Below are 21,598 nucleotides of genomic sequence, written 5' to 3'. Positions count from 1 at the left end.
CTCTTGTTCCTAACAAGCAGGAAATCACAATTTCCTGAATAATGAGGAAACGTGATGCAACATATAATTTGATAGGTATACATTTTGGTAGTCAGTCATACAATGGATTAAATTTGAGCCAACCTTTGTATTACTGTTTCACATTGAACAGTTGTATAGTGCCATCTGTGTCTAGGAATGAATCTAGTCCAGTTTCCAAAACGCAAGGTAAGTCTTCAAAACTCAACTCCTCACAGTTTAGATCACGTCATCCAGAATTATATATGTATTAATTTAATAATTAAAAACTACCCTTCGGTGTTATGGGGACCAGAGCTGTATAAAAAGACATGACCAATTGCCCTAGCACATGGTCACCAGAGGAAAGGTAAATACACACTAAAGAGCCAAAGATGTGCATAGAGGACATACAGAGAAGAGCCAACTTCAGGAAAAAAAAGTTTGATTTTCCTTTCTGACTTATATATTTATTTATTTTTAATTACACAATTCAACAGAGCAGATATTTTACTGATTTTTTCCTCTGGCCACGTTGTGGCCTATGGCAGTACAGTTCATATTACTTTTCTAGCATTTTTTCTTTTTCTTCTTTTTAAAAAGCAGGTTTCATTTGACTCTATCTGCATACAATTTAAGATGCTATCATTCCAGTTAGAGATCCAAATCCATGTATTAATATTATTTATATTGATTTTATTTTTTCATATTTAAAAATCTCCCACAAAACCTTAGACCAGAATGTAAAGTACTATTTTTCTAAATGTAGCTCAATGGACTTTAGAGAGTATTTTCCAGGGAATTACAGTGGAACCTCGCCTTACGCGGGGGATCTATTCCGGGCCCCCCCCCCCCCCCCGTGTAAGGCGAATTCCACCTATGCTCGAGCCCCATTATAGTGAATGGGGCTCGTGCACGTGATGGTGCAGTGTGTGTGCACGCAACATGCGTGCGCACCACTGAGAGTATTGCAGCGTGGCTTTTGCATAAACTGGAAGCCATATGGAGCAGGCGTTCTGTATATGAAAAGGGACCATTTTTCTTATCTGTGTTATTCTCTTCCCTTTTGCACCCACCCCTACGATCCTCACCAGAGTTATTTCTTTCAAGAAGAAAGGCTGGTTCTCTGTGGCCATTTTGGTTGGGTGAGTTCTTAAACTTTTTAAACTGTGAGCCACTTCTATGGGTCACTGGGGGCGGAGGTAGAAGCTTAATTTTATATAACTGCTGGCAGAGGTGTGCACCTAATGGCATGTGATTTTTTTTAATAGTCACATTGGTTTTGGAGTACAGAGGAGAAGGTGACCTGGGAGCAACATTTAAGGGTTTCTCCTTTAATTTTTCCACTTTTTCTTATTCACTTTTTTCCTTAAGGGCTTGTGTGGACTTTTGCTCAGAGGAAGTGAGTCAGAAACTTGCCTCTGGAAGGAGCTAGTAGCCAGGAGCTCTCTACATAACTAGAGTCCCAGTTGATTGAGCTTGCTAACAGAGCTTGGGAACAAAGGCCAAGCCAGCAGGGGTTCTTTACACTTGTGTTTAGCAGAGGAAACCCCTAGTCTTATTTCAGTGGCCCCTTAAGACTTTTCAGTATGAATACTGAGGAATCTGCTGCAGTCAACTGCAACACTTGTGGGAAGTTTCTCTTCTTGCCTATGGATGTGGGGAACTTCACCTGCACCAAGTGCAAGTTGGTAACCCTCATGGAAGAGAAAGTCCAGCAGCTAGAGGCCCAGGTATCTACATTTCATGACAAGGGCTGTTTGACAATGGAACACACTCCCTCAGAGAGTGGTGGAGTCTCCTTCCTTGGAGGTCTTTAAACAGGCTGGATGGCCGTGTGTCAGGGATGTTTTGACTGAGTTCCTGCATGGCAGAGGGTTGTTCTGGATGGCCCTTGTGGTCTCCTCCAACTCTGATTATATGATTCTATGATTTTATTTCATGCTTTGTTAGGTGGTAATCAGTGGCAAGTATGTGGTAATCAGTGGCCAGAACACCAAAGAATGGGAGGGAGGGAGGGAGGGAGGGAGCGAGGGAGGGGCAGGATACCTGGGGCATGATGCTTTCTGCTGCAATGTGAGCATGTGGGGGGGGGGGGGGAAGCTGCCGAGTGTATATGATGGAAAGAACAGAGGCAGAGACAAGGTCAAGAAGTGAAAGAAGATATAAGAAATAGTGATGATAATTGACAAGGATGAAGAGGGGGGTAGTGGAGACCCAGGACAAGGAAGAATGAACGAAAGAGGAAAAATTTGGACACAGAGAAGAGGGTCCTGCTTTTACTGGGTGTAAGTCTGTGGTCAGTCCCAGAGCATTATGTTCTGGAACTGGCCCTGGATTGGCTACAAAGGTGGCCAGCTGGGCCCACACAGTATTGGCATGGCTGGCTCATTCTCTGTACCAGGAGCCATGGCTACCACCTCTGTATCTGTAGGAGCATCTACGTGTACATGCTGCCTGGTGTCCTGACACTTCTCCTAAGGCTAGATTTGCTCATGCAACCAATGAGGAGAGATGGCTAGGGACTCCCTGATCACACATCTGGGGTCTACAGAAGTTCCAGGTATGTGATCAAGGGAGTCCCCTTATCTGGCCATCTCCTTTCCCTGCACTGTGCAACACAGGGAAGGGGGATGGCAGAGTGCCTAATATATGAACAGTGGGCCAACCCAAACCAGGCCTGATCCAGCTGTTGCACACCTCAAAACCCCATGCTGTCCCTGGGGTTTGTGAAAACACTGGGCTTCCTACAACTTTGTGAGTGCAAAGTCAGGTTAACAGGGAAGAGCTGTGGTATTTCACTGGAACAAGGCGAACAGACAAGACCAGCATCAGCGTGGGAATGGGGCTTTTTAATCCATATAGACAGGGCCAAGATCGCCACAACTCAATGCAGAGTTGTGCAGCTGCTAAAAAAAAAAGGAAGATGGAGGAGGTAGATGGAGGAAACACGGCACTAGAGATGTTAATGATAGTATTGATGATGAGAAAGATATTTGCCAAAATATGCGAGGAAAGGAAGACTTTGAAAGGGGTATGCTACCATGAAGAACTGGAGGAAGAAAAGGGAAGGAATGGGATGAGCAAGTGTTATTTTGGGGCCAGAAGTAGATAATGGTATATAAAAATATTTTTTCCTCTTTCACTTGTAGTTTCAAATATGTATAACTGACTTTGGGGGGTTAAGGAGGATTTCAATGCAGTATTACATAATCCAAATATAGCTCAACCATTCTTCCACCTAATCAAATTCTTTTGCTTTCATTTGATATCTCTTAATCCAAGCAGGGATTTAAAAATATTATAAACCTAGTTAAGAAATAATATATGCATGTCTCTGTGTGCCTAATTATTAACGTCAGCTTCAAAAGGTTTAACATGGACAGATGGATATATGAATCTTTGTTTACAAGACTAATATATTTAAACAGGGAAAAAAACCCAGTTCATCTATCTTCTAACAGGGACTGATGCTGCTTTTGCTGTTCCATACATCAAGCAAGAGGTAGAGGGACTTAAATAATATGGTAATCTTGGCTGGAATAGTGTGGTACTCTGATGTGGATATGAAACAGCAGTAAACCTCATAAAAAGGAAGCAGAAAGATCTACTGGTGAAGTGCACCTCTTGCCAGCACCCAATACATATGCCATTTGCACAGAGATAAAGCTCTTTGGCCAATGTGGAACAACATTTTAATGTAAGCATTGCTGCTGTTGTGTGCCTTCATTTCTGACTTTGTCAGGTGATCCTATCACTGTGTTTTCTTGGCAAATACTAGTCCACCATTCAAACCACTATGTCATGCTGGCCCTCAAGCATTGCTCAAGGGATATATTTCATCTTGGTTGTTATTTTTGTTTCTTTTCCTGTAACCAACGAATGTGTGTTTGGTGTTCTGAAAGTTTTAAAAAAATGTTTCCAATTTTATCTCAGGATGTCTTTATTTTCCTTTTGTCTTTCAGAGAGAACAGTCTGAGAAATAGAAGGAATTCATGGAAGCAATTGGGAGGAGAAGGGGACATAAAACAGGAACTTAATAGCAGTTGAGTGATGACACCCCAGAAAGGAATAAGATACTGGACAACACAGTGATTTGCATTTGTATTCCAGAGATAATGTTATTTGTTGGCTTTGTTTTTCAAAGTAGTATCTCAGGTATGAGATGTGAGATATTTAAAATGTTAGTATGGGATACCGTCAATCGAGTTGTGTGAGTGAGTCTGGCTTTCATTCCATAAGATTTTGTTTCTGTATTCTGTGTGTATTTCTTTGCAACTTTGTAACTTCACTCATTTCTTATTATAGATCAGGGAAAGTTTATCCTGGAGAAGATTTTCACACATATTGTGATTAAAGAGGACTTATCTTGAAAATAACCAGGTAATAAACAACAACAAATCATTCACAATATTTCCTCGTGCATGATTTGTTGCTGGTTATTATCTAGTTATTTCAGGGATAAGTCCTCTTTAAATGCGACATCATGTGAAAATCTTCACCATGACTGCACGACTTTCATGGATAATGACAGCTTAAAGCCCTGCTTTCCCCCATGTGCTAAAGTCCAAACTGGGACATGGAGGGGAAGGAGACATGAAATCATGGATGGAATATTTTTATCTGCATGATGGTGAAGTCTTTAGAGCAGCTAACTGGTTTAACTTTAAATGTTAGGATAGAATTAATGAAACTAAAATACTCCTCGCCCTTCATTCTGAATACAGTTAACTTAACAGACTCTTATTTTTTTTTTCTGTGTAAGCATAATGTAGCAGTATTTTTCTCACTGATTTTCTTGTCTGTGACTTCAAGTTCACAGATTTGTAGGATAACAAATACAAGAATAATCCAAATTTATGGTCATTCCACTAAAACCTATAATCTCAAGGGTTTTTTTTTTAAAAAAATCATTCAATTTATTTATAAACAACAATGCTAAAGACATTATAGCTGTGCAACAGACCTTATAGTTGGTTTAGGATTTCCTTTGACTTCACAGTTCAGTTTGACTTTCTTCTCCTCAGAATCCAGTGCAAAAACAACACTGCTTGGTTCCTGGATGAAAACTGGTCCATGCAGCGTATTATCATCTGCAATATACAGAATAATACATTTACTTGTATTTCATACAGCTGAAAAGCCAACTTACTATCACTTACAGAGAAGACATTTCACAATATGTGAAGCATCTTACTCAGTTAAAATACAGGGAGGACACAAAGATGAATTAAAGAACTTGATCCAAGAATCTCAGATACTTAAAATCACATGGAGAGAAGAGGTTATCTATTTCAGAAAGTCATTCTCCATGTGTAGATGCTGCTGGAAACATGCAAGGAAAGGGGTTCATGTAATCCTGTCCTCCATGTGTGCATTTCACAAAGTGCAATTGCATTTGGGAAAGGCTTATATCTTCTACCAATGTCACAATGCCACTAATGACAGAGGGAGCGTACCGTTGGTGCTTCTAGACCTCTCAGCGGCATTCAATACAACAGGCCATGGCACCCTCTTGGAGCACCTGAGAGAGTTAGGATTTGGAGGTACTGCATTGCAGTGGTTCCGTTCCTTCCTCTCGTGCAGGTTCCAGAGGGTGATGCTCGGGGACAGTTGCTCTTCAAAAACAGAGCTTAATTGTGGTGTCCCTCAAGGGGCCAGCCTGTCCCCGATGCTATTTAACATTTATATGAAGCTGCTGGGAGAAATCATCCGTGGATATGGAGCTGGGTGTTATCAGTATGCTGACAACACCCAAATATATTTCTCCATGTCCCGGTCATCAGCGACAACGACAAATGGCATCTCTCCCCTCAACCAGTGTCTTCAGGCAGTAATGGATTGGATGAGGGAAAACAAGCTCAAGTTGAATCCAGACAAAATGGAGGTACTTACGATAGCCCAAACCAGGTATTGGGCTGCAACCTCCAGTCCTAGAGGGGCTCACGCTCTCCTCAAAGGACTGTGTTCGCAGTCTAGGGGTGCTTCTTGATCCGTCGCTTCAAATGAGGAATCAGGTGAATGCGACGGTCAAGAGCGCCTGTTATCAGCTTCGGCTGATACACCAGCTGCGCCCTTTCCTGGAACGGGGTGACCTCAAAACCATAGTACATGTGTTGGTAACCTCAAGACTTGATTTTTGCAATGCGCTCTACATGGGGCTACCCTTGTGCCTAGTCTGGAAACTCCAGTTGGTACAGAATATGGCAGCCAGGTTGGTCACAGGAACAGCAAGGAGTGACCGTATAACACCAATACTGAAGTCACTCCACTGGCTGCCTATTAGTTTCCGGGCACAGTACAAGGTGTTGGTTATCACCTTTAAAGCCCTACATGGCTTGGGCCCAACCTATCTAAGGGATTGCCTCCTTCCATATAATCTGCCCCGTACACTCAGGTCCTCTGGGAGGAATCGACTTACTACAGCCCTTAAAGACTAGACTGATGGCAACCTCCCAGAGGACATTTTCTGCAGCCTCTCCCAACTTATGGAATGGCCTGCTGGACAAGATCCGTCAAATTACCAATCTACAGAGCTTCAAAAAAGCCATTAAGACAGATCTCTTCCAGCAGGCCTTCCCGGAATAAAATACTTGGCCATGAATAAGACTTCTCATTTATCGAACTCTGCCCATGGTTAGTATTAATTGGATTAATTGGATTTTAGCATGTTAGTTTTAATATTGTTTAATCTTTTTTTAAGGGGGGTACTATGTATATATGGGTGTATTTTAGCTTGTTGTATGCCGCTTTTATTGCCTGCCAAAAAGCGGGATAGAAAAAAAATATTATTATTTATTACATATCAGGAAAGGTCCATCTGATTAATAAAAAAAAAAATTAAGGAAGCTACAAAGAAAATTTTATGAAGTAAAAGCCTTGCTCAGACTCAGAAAATACAACAATGAGAATATATAGAAAAACAAAATCTGTAAAAAAGAAATGTACTTGTAGATTAGAAGAGAAGAGTTGTCAGCATAATCCCCATTTAGCATATACAATTCAGGTTATTCTTTTCTGGAAAGTTTGCAAAGATGAGTAACTAAATGATCACATGAATGATTCCTCTTTTGTATAAATTTAGATTAAAGTAGTTAGGATTAAATAAAATTACAGTTATATAAAATGTATTGTTATTACTTTCAACACTAAAATTAACATGCACATTGTAAAGTCCTTTAACGTATAGTTGTTTTTAGAGAGAATAAAAGCATTTTCTACCTTCAGCAGTTTGACTCTTATTATTTTCCCAATTTCCTTTTGTTCTTATTTTTTGGCCTTTACCTATAAATCTAAATTTCTTTCCATCTTTCTAAACCTCTAAACTTCTCATACCAAAATTATTCATAAGTGTAATAAAAGTAACTAAACTATTATTGGTTTTTGGAATATCAGTAATATAGTACTATACACCCTTTGATTCCTAAAAGTTCTAATTGTTTCATTGTCTTTCCCCTTCATTTCCATGACTTCCAAATATGTACTGTCTTTATCCTAGCTATTAATTATCAGTTTTAAAATGCAGAAATATATATTTCCCCCATTTTTTCCTTTATGTAATTTATCAATGGTTTCCATTCCTCAATATACTTAGAGGCAATAAATTTAGAAAGATAATAATATTGGTAACAATCTGCACAGTATAGAGAAATCTTGTAGAACTCACTATTTTAGACTATTGGAACTAAGGACCACCCAAATAAATGGAACAATAATCATTTCAGGATAGACAAAATAAAGTCCTGTTTACACAACACCAAATCAATTTATGTAATTCATTACTATAAGATGTGCTAATTTAGATGGATTTAAAAGGGGATTAAACCTATTAACAGAAGATAGGTCTCTACTCCTTTTAGGCAACTTCCATTTTGGAGATGTGGCACAACCACAGCAGGCTATTGCCATGGAGTACCAAAACAGGCTTCCATTCTGGGGCACAGCCACAGTGTGAAAACTATGGATCCTTGAGAAGCAGGAATTTCTGGATATGAATCCAATGGTTTTACTTTCTTGTGACTAAGTCAAGTTCTAAAGCCATTTAGATAAAGCATTGTCAAGCTCCAAGACAGCATACTCTTGCTCTCTGCACATTCATCTAAACACCCTTCAAGTCAGTGCCAGAAATCCTATTTTTTTATCTGATAAGGGTGCAATGGTGAAAAATCTTTTTTTACCCCAAGGTCCAATGCAATTCCAGAGAAAATATTGGAAATTTCTCTATTTATACCCCATCTTTCCCCCCAAATTGAGCCTAAACAGCCAATAATGCCAATCATGGATGGCAAAAAAAAAAAAAAGAGCCAAAAGGGTAGAACCAAACTTTGTTGTTGTGTGCCTTCAAGTTGTTTCAGACTTAGGGTGACTGTAAATTTGACCCTAACTTGGGGCAAGATTTTTTCAGAGGAGCTTTACCTTTCTTCCTCTGAGACTGCGATTATGTGACTTGCTAATGAGTTTCCATGACTGAGTGGGATTTGAATCCTGGTCTCCAGAGTCATGGTCAAATGCTCAGACCACTACACCTTACTGGCTCTTGGGACAAAACTACTTGCAGGTTTTAGCTTAAAGCTCTTGTGACCAGCAACTAAATCTCCAGATAGGCATTTCAGACTTGAACAATGGAGAGAAAACATTCCAGAAGCAATCCAAATCACCAAACTTTCATAAACTTCTGAGTGCATTCTTATTGAAAGACCTATGATGAATGACCTTAGGCATGTCACACTCTCTCAGCCTCAGAGGATGGCTCTGAAGAAATTTGCAAAGAAACCCTGTGATAAGGTTGCCTTAGGGTCTCCCTAAGTCGGAAATGACTTGAAGACACACAACAACAACAAAAGTAAAAACAACAGGATGTGTTTGCCAGTTTGCAGAAATAAAAAGGATTATAGAAAAGTGCATTAAATTAATCAAGCTGGTAAATATTCCTCATAGATTACAACAAATGAAGGATCTTGCCTTTTTTACATTGTACAAAATGAGTGAGTTTCTAATAGAGTTTATTCTAATTAATGGAAAGGTTGGAAGACAGATAACATTGTTTTGACATGAAGCTTCAATAAAGAAAAAAAAGAGAAGGTAAAAATGAAGTGTATATTTTACTACTATTTTAGCAGGGCAATTTGAGTGATTACTATATAACAGTAAGTGACAAAAGGGGATATAAAGGAGAATAAACACTTAGGAAATAAGTGACAGACATTCACATTCCAGAGTAGTCTTTCAGTAATATATACAGTATATTATATACAGTAATATATAGAGTATTAAAAGCAAACAGTTTAATAAATGATAAAGATACATATTGCTGAGATATTACAGATATTGCAGATATCAATTCCTCATATCAATTGGCCAAAGCAGATATAGTTGCAGAGCTGCTGGAGCTTGAATATGGTGACATACTGGCATATTGGTGATAATGGGAAACAAAGAATGAAAAACAAGAAAAGAATGGTTGGAAGGCTCAAGGTGTTAAAATAAAATCAGAAAATTTTATGGAAACATCCATTACTGACTGATAACTGTGTAACAGATCTAAATATGCCAATGTTGTTTCATCTCTCATTTTGCTATGACTTTCAGAAGGAAATGTCAGTGAAGAAATAATTCTTGAATTACTAAAGCGTAAGTGCAACACAACTGGTTCTCTATGCTCTCTACTGGCTCTTTTTCTGCAGTATTTTCATAATGAAATAACTCCTTATTCCACACAATTATAAGGATGGTTGCTCAGAGATAAGCCCATCATATTTGATAGAACTTTCCCAAACAAATGCATAAAACCTTACCAAGTAATTCTAACTCCCTTAGGAGGCTATTCAAAAGAGGTTGGCAAGCAGCACAGAAAGATTTTTTTCCTGTCCCACAGTTATTTAAAAAAGAAAAAGAAGATGGACTCATATCATGTACATCAACATTCTTGGCTCTATGGATTGTACCCTGATGTCAAACTTTACTTTGCTGGAGTTTTTTATGGAAAACTCCATAAAAAATGGAAAATGCTACCAAGTCAAAACTATTTTAAAGATGACTACCATCAGTCATCAGATCTGTGATTAATTCCCAGTAAAGGTATCCTACCAGACTATATCTCAGTTAATTGGGAATGCCCTATGTGACTGACCTTCTCTGAGTTGTTTCTTTATAGATGGCATACTAACATTTGTAGTACCAACATTTGTAACCGCTGCACTTGGATGACGTATGAAGAGGTAGACTGTATCATACAGAATAGTACGTAGTGTGAATTATCTAGGAATCTAACTTCTGGCATGTCAGTGCCAATTCTTTAAATTAACTACAGAAACAGTGGAACCAATTTCAAGACTTCTCTGCCATATATCATCCTGCGACCATCATGAGTGACTAGGAAGGCAATCGCTCATAACAATTCTAGGATTCAAAAACCTATAAAGGTCTTAGTTATAGGAAGTCAATTAACTTGTGTCAAACACATAAACAGCATGTGGGGGAGAGGGAATCACATCAAAAACACTTGACTGAAGTTCAGTAGATCAGGTCATTGTCTCCATATTAAAATGCTAGCAACAGACACCTTTTAATAGTTGCCTTTTAAACAAAGAAGATCTTTTCTCTCAGGAAGACAAAAAGAAACCATTAAAATTATTACTTGGTCTGAAAAAAATAAATTACATGGGCTAAAGAAAATGAGAAAATCTGGGAGCAGCTGTTAGCAGAAAAGGAAAAGGAAAGGATGAAGTGGGAGAAATGACAACAATGCACCATTAGCATTATTTAACTGGTTATTCTTTTCCTTGTTTCCCCAGCCCATTTAATTACTACCACTGTGTAGTCAAGATAACCAAGTTCATAATCAGTTTAGTCGGCAGCCCATACACTCCTTTTGCTAGAAAATTGCTGGTGTATTATTCTATTCAGTTGGGGTGTGTGTGTTAAACTCTCAGATGGTGCAAATCAGAAATAATACAATAGCCATACACTGTGTGCACCTGTTGGCCATCTGGAGCAAAGAACTCAAAACATTCAGCTATGAATGCATGAGATAAAATTGGTCTTTGGATCCCATAAAGAGAGAGGATGGTAAGACGTGCAATTGTGTGTGTTTTAGTTTCTTAAAAATTGAATTTGGCAACTATAAAATGAACTCACAACATTTAAAGAAACCCAAAAAGGGGAAAAAAATTATGCAGCTGTCCATGAAATGGCCCAAAGTATGCAATGCTGTGCTATTTTTTTTCAGGGCAAAATACAATGTGGTTTTTAAGTTAAAAAAAAAACCAAGCATATTTATGTAATAGTAGGTTTAAAATATTTAAACTTCACCGAAATGACATTTTTCTCAGTTCTTCTGATAATTATAGGATTTTCTTTAAAATCAATTTTTACAAGAATACACATATCTATACTAAATAATGTTCAAATATATAGCCATTTCAGTAAATTACTTTGTCAGCTCATGTCAGACTACTACAGAGCTGAAAGGAGCCCCAAGGGTTAGTTAGTTCAACTCCTTGTCATTAATACAGCAAATCAACCTGAAAAGCAAGCCTGGTAAATGAACCTCTGCGTAAAAAACTCCAGCAAAGTAAAGTTAACTACCTTCCAAGGTAGTCTGGTTTCAGTGTTGAACAGTTTTTAACTCCAGGAAGTTCTAGTATTCATTCATAATCTTCTAATTTGTAATTTGAATCTATTATCATATGGACCATGGAACATCTCAATCCATATGCCCCATGGTCCATATGATATCTCTGTCTTCTAATGGACCAGTACTACACTTTCCCATGGCAGGGTCAACCTTGCAGGTTTATGACACAATCAATGGGAACACTAACCAGTAAAATATGGCGATCTCCCCTAGAGTATCTTTTCTCCACAAAGGTGAACCATCAGATGGGGCAGAGATTTTGAGCTGAGATATTGCTAGAAGCTGAAAATGTAAGTAGCTTATTGAACTGAATTCTCTCAAGCACAGACATTTTGTCACTGAAATACAAGGGAATGGGGGGGAAAAGAGATGATGACATAGAATAGATCTTTCTTACAAAGCAGCCTTCCTTAACATGAGAACACTTCCAAATGTAATATTTTGTATGTTTTTAACTGTATGGTGTTTTTTTAATGTTGTAAGCAGCCCTGAATCCCAGCCTTGGGAGAAGGGTGGGGAATAATAATAATAATAATAATAAATGGATTGCAATTACCAGAATTCACTAGCCATCTGTGGATAAAAAATCTTCACATAAAAATTGCAATAGGTTTCCCATATTTCACTCAGTCAAAACCTTCAGAAGGACCTACAATACACTGCAACTGAGCCTTCTAATATTAAGTAAGCAGGTGAACCATTTCTGCTGTAACTCTTCGTTAGATGTGCTGATTGATATTGTTAGCAAAATGAAACTTCATTTATTTTAATTGAAAGTTATGGCCAATTTGAGAGGAGACCTAATTGAATATTTCTCACTGTGGGGAAAAGCTAACAACTAAACTGAAGATTTTTGGATTCTATCCAGTCCACACCATTTTTAAAAAAAAAAATGCCCTTGTTTTCTGCTCAGGGAATTCATGCTATCTACAATTTATAATACAACTGGAAAGGTATAGCAAACTGATACTTGGTATTTTTGTAAGATAAAAACGTACCATGTGAAGAACTAAAAGCACACATAGATAGGACAGCTTGAAGGGCACCACTGATTAAAAATACATATTACACCCTGAGATTGTCAGCTATATTAAATCTTCCAAAACAGAATGGGGTGTAGGATCTAAAACTGCAATCATATGCATATTTTTAGGAGAGCAAGACGTGAAATAACTGGGAATCCTGAGTAAACGTTCATTCTTCCAGCTCTCTGTTATCACATTCCAAAATATTTTAAACACATCAAATATGGAAAGAAAAAAATATGCTTGCTATAGTTGTGAATCTTCAAGGACATCTTATCTTTCATTAATGTCCAGGAGAAGAAACAAAGAGGGAAGCATTCTCCATGAAAACATAATTGGTTTACAAATTTAGGGTAGGGAAATAATAAAAGAACGACATGAAGAATCTTTGAAAATAATTGCAGCTTAATTGTTTCAAGCTACTTAATGTTACTTGAACTTTAATTAGCTTTCTAGTCTTTTCAAGTTTAGCTTCATGACAGGGAGTGACCAACAAAATCAGATTTTCTTCTTTAGGAGTTGTTATGTTGAGATAAAACAACTCTTGATGAACCTCTCACCTTCACACAGCAGTTAAAGGAATCTCAAATGGAAAAAGGTGTGGGACCTAGTAAAACATAAGCTGTCATGTTACAGAGAAGGTCAACAAGATATCACTTGATTTTTGTGAAGTGGTGGAGTTAGAAAAAGGAGGTGCTATATGATGCTAGTATTCTGTTCTTTAGCACAATAAAGAGAGATTTTGCCCAGTGATCCTAATTCAGCCCCTGGATGTTCCCCATAGGGCCTATGGAGAGTATGGCGGTATTCCCTGCTCAGTGGTGGCTGGTGGCTTCCATGCTACTGGGGTGGTTTTTATCTGAATTTTTAAGAAACTATAGAAAGTCCTGACTCTATTTTGGGCATACAGTTCAGTTCCTTAGATATCTTCTTTAAAATCTGAATGTGAACACAAATTGAATTATAAACTACTAAATGCCATTCGTTTGCTCCTTTAAGCCCCTTCCCAACCCACACACCTCCAGTGCAGAGAGATTGTCCTATGTGCCGCTAGCCTTCCTAAATGAGAGGGTGAGCAATATGCACTGGGATCTCGCTGTTATATCCTATCATATATAACACTGGGATTCCCAACCCCACCCCGCCACAATTTCTATTCCTTACTTGGAAGGCCAGTGGCAATGGTGGGGATCCTTGCCACTATTTCTGATCAATATTTGGCAATAAGGGTAGGATACACATTGCTTGACACATATTCTTTCCCACTGGGGGTGGAAAAAGAAACTCTTGTCCAGGTGCCAGCTGCAGTGATGAGGCGGGAATTTAGCTTCACTTGTGATTCTCCATCAAACATGAAGAAAGGAAATCAAAGCCAATCAAGCCATATTCAAAAATTCATTCACCTTCCGAACAGCATGTTTTAAAAAAGGAGGACCTGATCTCTACCCAGCAGGATGGAGCAATCTTTTATCAACCCTGCAAGTCTCTCATGTAGAAAAATCTGTATTTCCAGGGTACACAGCAAATTCACTCATCCTTCCCCTTGTCAAGAGATTTTACTCTGAGGGAAGTGGAGGTAATATTGATGCTGTCCCTGCTCTACTAAATATCCACATGAGATGAAGTTTAGGTTCCATGGGAAAGCATTAAAATATGTCATTCTTCATCAGCAGTCTTAAGTAGTGACACCTTAAGAAAGTGGTCATCACTTTACTCTTCTGTATGAATGAATTAGATCCGAGGCTGCTGGTAATCATGCAGGGCAATGGTTCTGGGAATTATTTCTGGAGGACTCCTGTAGAAAAATCTCTCATTCCATTGGGGAAAGTAGATTTTGGGGAAGGTGAACTTAGACTGTTTTAGCTAGTCTCTAGACTAGTCATAAAAAGCCCCACTTTACCATTGTGATTATTTTAAAATGTGTTGTAATTAATACTTAATAATTTAGTTACTAACTGTTGAAGGAATTTTCCTAAATTATGCTTGGGAAAACAACTTGGTTTTGCAGAGCTGTACTTATTTTTGTCTAGACTTTGATATGCCATTCATAAGGAAACATAAATGCATCCCGTTTATTTTTTAAAAAAGCATCTGCTGCTCCTGCTAGTGCAAGAAAAATATGTCAGGTTAAACCAGATTGCTGAAATGAAAGAATTCAACAAATAATCTGAACTAGTCCTTGAAGCAGGTGTCATGTTACCTTTAAAAGGAATTGGTGTAGGAATTGGAATGAATCCAAGGAATGGACAAGTGAATTGTAACCTTTCTCCCATGTTAATCCATGTTAATCTCTTTTATTTAAACTGTCCTCATCTTCAAGGGAAGGCAACAGCAAAAACCCCTCTTAACAAATCTTGGCAACAAAACCCTGTGATCATTTTTCCTTAGGGTGACCCTAAGTCAGAAACGACTTGAAGGCACACAACAACAATCTCACAGATTTGCTCTGTGGACACAACAACAAATGTTCCTTTACAGGAGAACTAAACCAGTAGAAACAGGGGGCTAGAGAGTTCAAGTATTATCCTTTTTCTTCAATGGTTGATTCCTCTTGTACATTTCCTTATGCTAGGTCTTAACAGGTTCCATCACACTTAATTTCTTAACTCTCTGTTTCTTTCAATCTTATTCTAGTTTGAATCTTTGATTTCAAAATTCTACTTATTTTCTCCACCTCGATTCTGCTTGCCTCAGCTATACAGAGTACAGCTGCATCTGCACTGTAAAAATAAATCTGGGATTTGTAGTTTTATGAGATGTTTAGCCTTCCCTGTCAGAGAGTTCTTGCGCCACAACAAACTATGGCGCGTTACAGAGCACCGAAAAGCGGCGCTCTCCCTGCGCCGTCATTAGCTGCGCCGAGAAGCCCCAGCGGCCAGACCGCGAGGTTTCCCGGCGCAACTAAAAAGAAGCACCGAAATGGTGCTTCTTCTTGTGCCCTGGATGTGACGCTGTGAGGCGCGCACTCACAGCGTCATATCCAGGGCACGACGTGCGGACGCTATGCTTCCGGCACGTAATAATGGTGGCACCCATGTATATAGGGCGCTGCCATTATTATGCCCCCATCATGTGCTAGGAGTGAGGCTGGTGTGGACGCTAGGTTGTCGGCCAACCCCTAGCATGTGACGAGGGCGCCGGAAGGGCCTGTCTGTAACGCGCCTATGAATCCCAGAATCCTATAGCCTTGAGACATGGCAGTCAGTGTTCTCAGACAGCATTATTTCCGCAGTGCTGATACAGCCTCTCTGCTAATCTCTGTTACAAGGTCTAAACCTGAATTTAGAGTCTAAAACACACTGCCGAAATAATCCAGTTTGTGACCGCTTTAACTGCCCTGGCTCAATGCCAGGAAATATTGGGAACTGTAGTTTTGTGAGACATTTAGCCTTCTCTGTCAGACAGCTCTAATGCCACAATAAACTACAATTCTCAGGATGCCCTAGCACTGAGGCTGGGCAGTTAAAGTGGTTTCAAACAGGATTATTTTGGCAGTGTATCTTGGACCTAGGCCTTCTCTAAACCAGTGTTATCGAACGTGGTGGCCCGTGAAATGCTGCTTGTCCACAAGCTTTTTGGCTGATAGTGCCTACTGAATTCCCAGGAAAGAAAACAAATGTAACCAAACAATTGAAGCCAAATATGGTACCAGCCACTGGCACAATGATTTTTTTTTTTTTGCCAATTCCCCAATGAGATAGATTGGGAGGCACTGTTCTCAACTATAAGACAACAGCCCAGTAGCCTTATGACTATCTGGGTTCTCTCTTATAGAATCGTAGAACCAGTGAATTCAATCTATCGTCTATGAGATGGCCATCCAACCTGTTTAAAGACCTCCAAAGAAAGAGAGTCAGCCCTCATGTGATGGGATGGGAAGAGCTATGTGACCTCAGAGGCAGAGCTAAATACTCTGGGTTGTATTCTTTTGTTGGTCTGACTATACTCAGATTCACTGAATCAACTGGATTTATATAAATATTGTTTCATCATTGAACATTTGATTCAGTGAGTCTACTGTAGTTGGGACTATCTAAACAAGCAGGCCAGTTTACCATGTTTAGGGTAAATAATAACAGAACATAGATTGCACAGTATAAATAGCTCTGCCTAGGAAAGAAACAAAACAGAGCTTCACTTTATCCTGTAAAATAATAATAATAATAATAATAATAATAATAATAATAATTTTAGCCCATTTCTCCCTGCAGATCGAGGCAGGTTACAGTAAAAAATAGTAAAATACACAATACATAATTTTCTGTTGTTGTTGTTGTGTGCCTTCAAGTCATTTCAGACTTTGTTTAATCTAGATTGGAGAAAAAAAATACAAGTATGACATGAATCAAGTATACTAAGATACATATTAAGCAAGATAATAAAATCCAATTCTTTTTTCCATTTACTCCTGTCACTTACATTAGTTTCCAGGTCATTCACTTAGAAGAATGCATCAGACTGATTATTTACAACCTTTTTCTATATCCAGCAAAAGCATCAATTTACCTACGGAATTACTGGTGACTATCTGCTCATTTGCAAATATTTGTTCATCAAATCCCCTGCCTAAATTCTTTTTTAAATAGTCTGGTAGAAAGTTGGTGATTACTTCTGACAGTGTATAAATGTAGAAAACAAAACATTCACACTGTCCCCAAAGTTATTCTTGGAACAGATATTCTTGGAGGGTGAACTTTTTGGCAACTGAACGGCTGCTAGGAGTGTTGTACATTTTTACTGATCTTGCTTGCTTTTAATTTGCTTGTGTTGTAATATGATAATTGTTCCACAAACTAAAGTAAAATAAATCACTAAAGTAAAATTAAATAAATTGTTTATAATGAATAAAAAGTAATAAATATATACTTTGTATAAAGGTGGGTCCATGCCACTTTTTTCCATTTTGAAAAATCTTGATAATGCAAAACTTATTCATCCTAGTGATTTTCTCCTCTGTACTTGACAATTTGTTGGCAAATGTGTACGTGTGCTGCTGTTATATTCTGTATTTAGTTGTTTACTACTGTTTTTTCTAGAGTAAGAGAGTATCTCTGCTCAACTGTTTATCTGTTTCTGCCATAGTCCCTACACTATGAAACTTGCACCCATGAAACTGGGAGCACTCCACAGGGTGCAGCTAAGGATTGCTTTGTTCATTAAAACAAAGTGACAGCTTTTAATTAACTAAAATTTTCTCTGTAACTTATAGGACTACATAGATTTGTTAGGTATCATTCTCTCATTGACTTGCTATGTGACAGACACCATAATCCTTCAGAGTAAGAGTTCTCTTGAGAAGTGAGTGCTCTACTCTGCATTTACACATCAGAATGGAAAGATGTCTTTATCTACATCACTCATGTGTACGATTCTAGGATATTTCCATTATTACCACACCACGTCTAGCCATCTTGAATGCCTGATGAGGAAAATGGTGGCAGCAGCACCTCTTTGGCACTTCCCCTCAAATGAGCACTGAGAGAGTAGAGGAGGTTGATGCTTCTTTTAGGTTCTCCTGGGATGGACTAAGCTCTCACCTTTTGCCACTCTACTCAGAGAAGGGAACGGTTCCTTTTTTTTTAAAATGAGAGTTAATGCTCTATCTTAACTCTTGCCTTTACATCCTTTTTGACATCTGCACATTTTTTTGCCACGCCCATGCTGGATCATCTCCCGCACACATTGCACAGCCCCCATTTACCATAGTTCCTTCCTCCACCATCCAGCCTTTAGGGTGAGCTCAAATAGTTACTTGTGCCAGATTTTTGTAAGTTCTTTGGCACTTGCTTTATCCTTTATATCCCTTTGTTACAAGTCCCTATGTTTTGTCCTCGAGTTACCAAAGAGTCATATCAAAATCCATAATTTTGTCCCGCAAACCTGCCCTTGACAGAATTAAAATACAGTAATAAAATAGGAATAAATGTCCATGAAATATGTACACATGCTCTTGCAGGTTTTTTTTAATATAAAATGGAAAAATTGAGAAGCTGGGGAAAATCAAAATTAACAAGTCCACCCCTACCTGATGAATACATTTGTACAGTAGGTTGTGCGCAAAATCTGCAGAAATTTGTAGTGTGTTGCAAATTTCTGCTAACCAACAGAGCCATATTTCTTTGTGGCTGTTGAATATTCAAACATCACTATTTTAAAGTGCAATGAGAGTTCATGAAAGCAAAACATAACATTAAGGAGAATATATCACTGACTTAGTATATTCTGTTCGGACACTGCAGGTTTGTAACCTCAGCTACAAATTTACTTTCCTATTTTCCTTGAAGATTGTAATAGGACAACCATTAAGCAACTATACTGACATTTTATCTGATCTACTTGTCAAAACAGAAGTGTCCTCCTGTGCTTCACCTCACAATTAGAGAAGCACATTGCATCGATTTATTGACTTGAGTCTTTTATTTATATGCACACTGTTTCGTTTCCAAATTTGTCTGCAGCTACAGGAGGCCAGTCTTTATAAAGTGATTCCTGCAGATGCAGCAATTGAAAGCCAAATAAAAATGTTATAATAGTGTTGGTGCACATGAATAGCTATTTCACTTTGCCACCAAATTAACAGCCATAATAAACACTTGTCTGTCTCCTTTTGAACAATATCCTTTTGATGTGATGATGCTTCTGGATAGGCTATTTGCTTGGACACAGCATTTTAATCTCTGTATTCTGATATGGCTACGATTGAGTGTAATAGTAAAATGATAAAATAAAGCTCTTATATATACCCACACTTTAATTTCTGAGCAGTAGACTTCTAACTGAAGTGTCAGAATGAGAGAATTGATGTCTCTCATGTGAATTAAGTTCCGGAAGGAGAAAAGGAGCAGCCCCTCAACTTCCATAGCTCATGTTTAATGAAGTCACATTGATATCTTTGGGAGACTCACAAATGCTATTCATGGGAAAATGTGGGGAGTAGCATTTTGCCTTAGTCACTGAGATCATGTCAAGAAAAAGTTAAAGACCGTTTAACACAGTGATTCCCAAATTTAGGTCCTCCAGGTGTTTTGAACTTCAGTTTCCAGAACTCCTGATTGTTGGCCAAGCTTGCTGGGACTTCTGGGAGATGAACTTCAAAACACTTGGAGGACCTGCTTTAACAGAATTGGGAATATTCTTCTTTAGGAATAGGGTACTGGAATTATGTAAAGCAGGGATGGACAACTGTGGGAGCTCTATGGGCCACTTTTATGCTCTGGGACACTCCAGCGGACCATATGGACAACAAAAAATTAAACAGCAAAACCCCCAAAGTGTCTAGAAATCTACTTCTGGCTCTCAAAAAGTTTTATTATTTTGAAACCATTAAATTATGCATGGATACTTTGCCACCTATTTAAAAGGTAAACTGTTGCATCCTGACCCGTCCAGGAAGAGATGCTCACCCTCTTTTTTTGGCCACAAAAAGGTTGGTACAGGGATTTTGGAGATGTTGAGGGCCACAGAAACATCTGTACACATGAGACTCCAGGGTGACAATTTGTTCACTCCAAAGTAGAGGCTAATTTAGAAAAGGATAAGATCAGAGCAAGTGACATTTCATGTACTACAATGTGACCAACAACAGAAATCATGGTAATGTTCAGTTTTGCACACATACCCTGGGCAATGCATCTTTGACCCAATGTATAATTTATAAATTGAGATCATGTTCAGTATTCACCAAAATCACCATCCATGGAGCTACATCAATTATTTTAAGAATGAGACACATTCTAAAAACTGGGATTCCTGCCCGTCCTCCATTCCTGGGACTAATAACAATCTAATAATTTTGTAATTTACAATTATATTAGAAACCATGCCCTTTGCATTGAGAGAACTCAGAGAAATGACCAATTTTTGCATCTTTCTTCATGTCCCAGATCATATATGATGAATAGGTTTAAAAAAAAAAGTCTTCAAAAAGATACTCTCTGATCTTAGTGGATACAGACAAAGGAAATAGACCAGAGAGAACGCAGCAAAGCTTTTTGTATATAAATCAATGACAATGACCTATTTTCACCAGAACATATTTATGGATCATTGTTTTTTTAAAAGGAAAGAATAATGGTCTGTCTCTACCATATTTCTTAGAAATATGGTATGGCAAAGTTGGCAGAGCCTTTAATTCACCAACTAGAGGCTGCCTTTAATTAACTGTGGAGCTATTAACTGCACTGTATGATTAATAACTGCACTATTTCATAGACCTTAAGTGATAAAAAAAATAACTCCAGGAATGTCCCACCAAATGAAAGAGGATGGCTCTCAACAAGTGCTCCCTTTTTCCTTCTCTGATCCTCTTCCATACTCAGATTCAGTGTAGTTTCTTACTTTTTTCTTTCTTCATTAAAAAATTCATTCATTTGTTATATTTACATTTGTATCACTTATTCAATCCTCACATTTTCTAATATAGAAATTTATTCTAAGTTGTATCTCCTTTTCCATGGTTTATTAAATCACAGCTTTCTGTTATGTCCAGACTGAGAAAACAGTTGAAGAGCTCCTTAAAGACCATAGCTTTAAAGCTGGACCATGAAGCAGCATTAGAAAACCTCAATAATATAGTTTTCAAAATATATTATCTTTCTTAAAAAGTTATCAGTAAAGACCCCCCAAAAAGTTGGAAATTCATGTGGGGAATGGCAGTACCTCAAATTTGTTTATTTCTTTATTTTTCTTTATTTTATTTATATGCCACCTTTCTGGCTCACAGCTGGAAACCAATTAAAAAATCATCAGTGCAATCTTAAGAAAAACAATTAAAATAGTCACAACTAAAACAATATAAAATCATTTATAAACATACAAAAGTTTAATAAAAAATAAAAATAAATGTAAAGGGATTCATGTACATTTACAGCGCTATACTGTATAAATAAAGGATAATAATAATAATAATAATAATAATAATAATAATAATAATAATAATAAT

General features: G+C 38.0%; 1 protein-coding gene across 1 annotated transcript in view; it reads right to left on the bottom strand.

The window, feature by feature from the left end:
- The window catches only part of LOC121922547 (contactin-4-like), a 418,703-nt gene that overhangs the window by 305,696 nt on the left and 91,409 nt on the right, over nt 1-21,598 (bottom strand). Inside the window, 1 exon segment of the mRNA XM_042452129.1 lies at nt 4,964-5,090. Coding sequence (XP_042308063.1) covers nt 4,964-5,090 — 127 coding nt within the window.

The sequence above is a fragment of the Sceloporus undulatus genome, chromosome 2 (assembly GCF_019175285.1).
Source record: "Sceloporus undulatus isolate JIND9_A2432 ecotype Alabama chromosome 2, SceUnd_v1.1, whole genome shotgun sequence".
NCBI classification, from domain to species: domain Eukaryota; kingdom Metazoa; phylum Chordata; class Lepidosauria; order Squamata; family Phrynosomatidae; genus Sceloporus; species Sceloporus undulatus.
The sequence above is the reverse complement of the archived record's forward strand: the minus strand, read 5'-3'. Positions and strand labels throughout refer to the sequence as shown.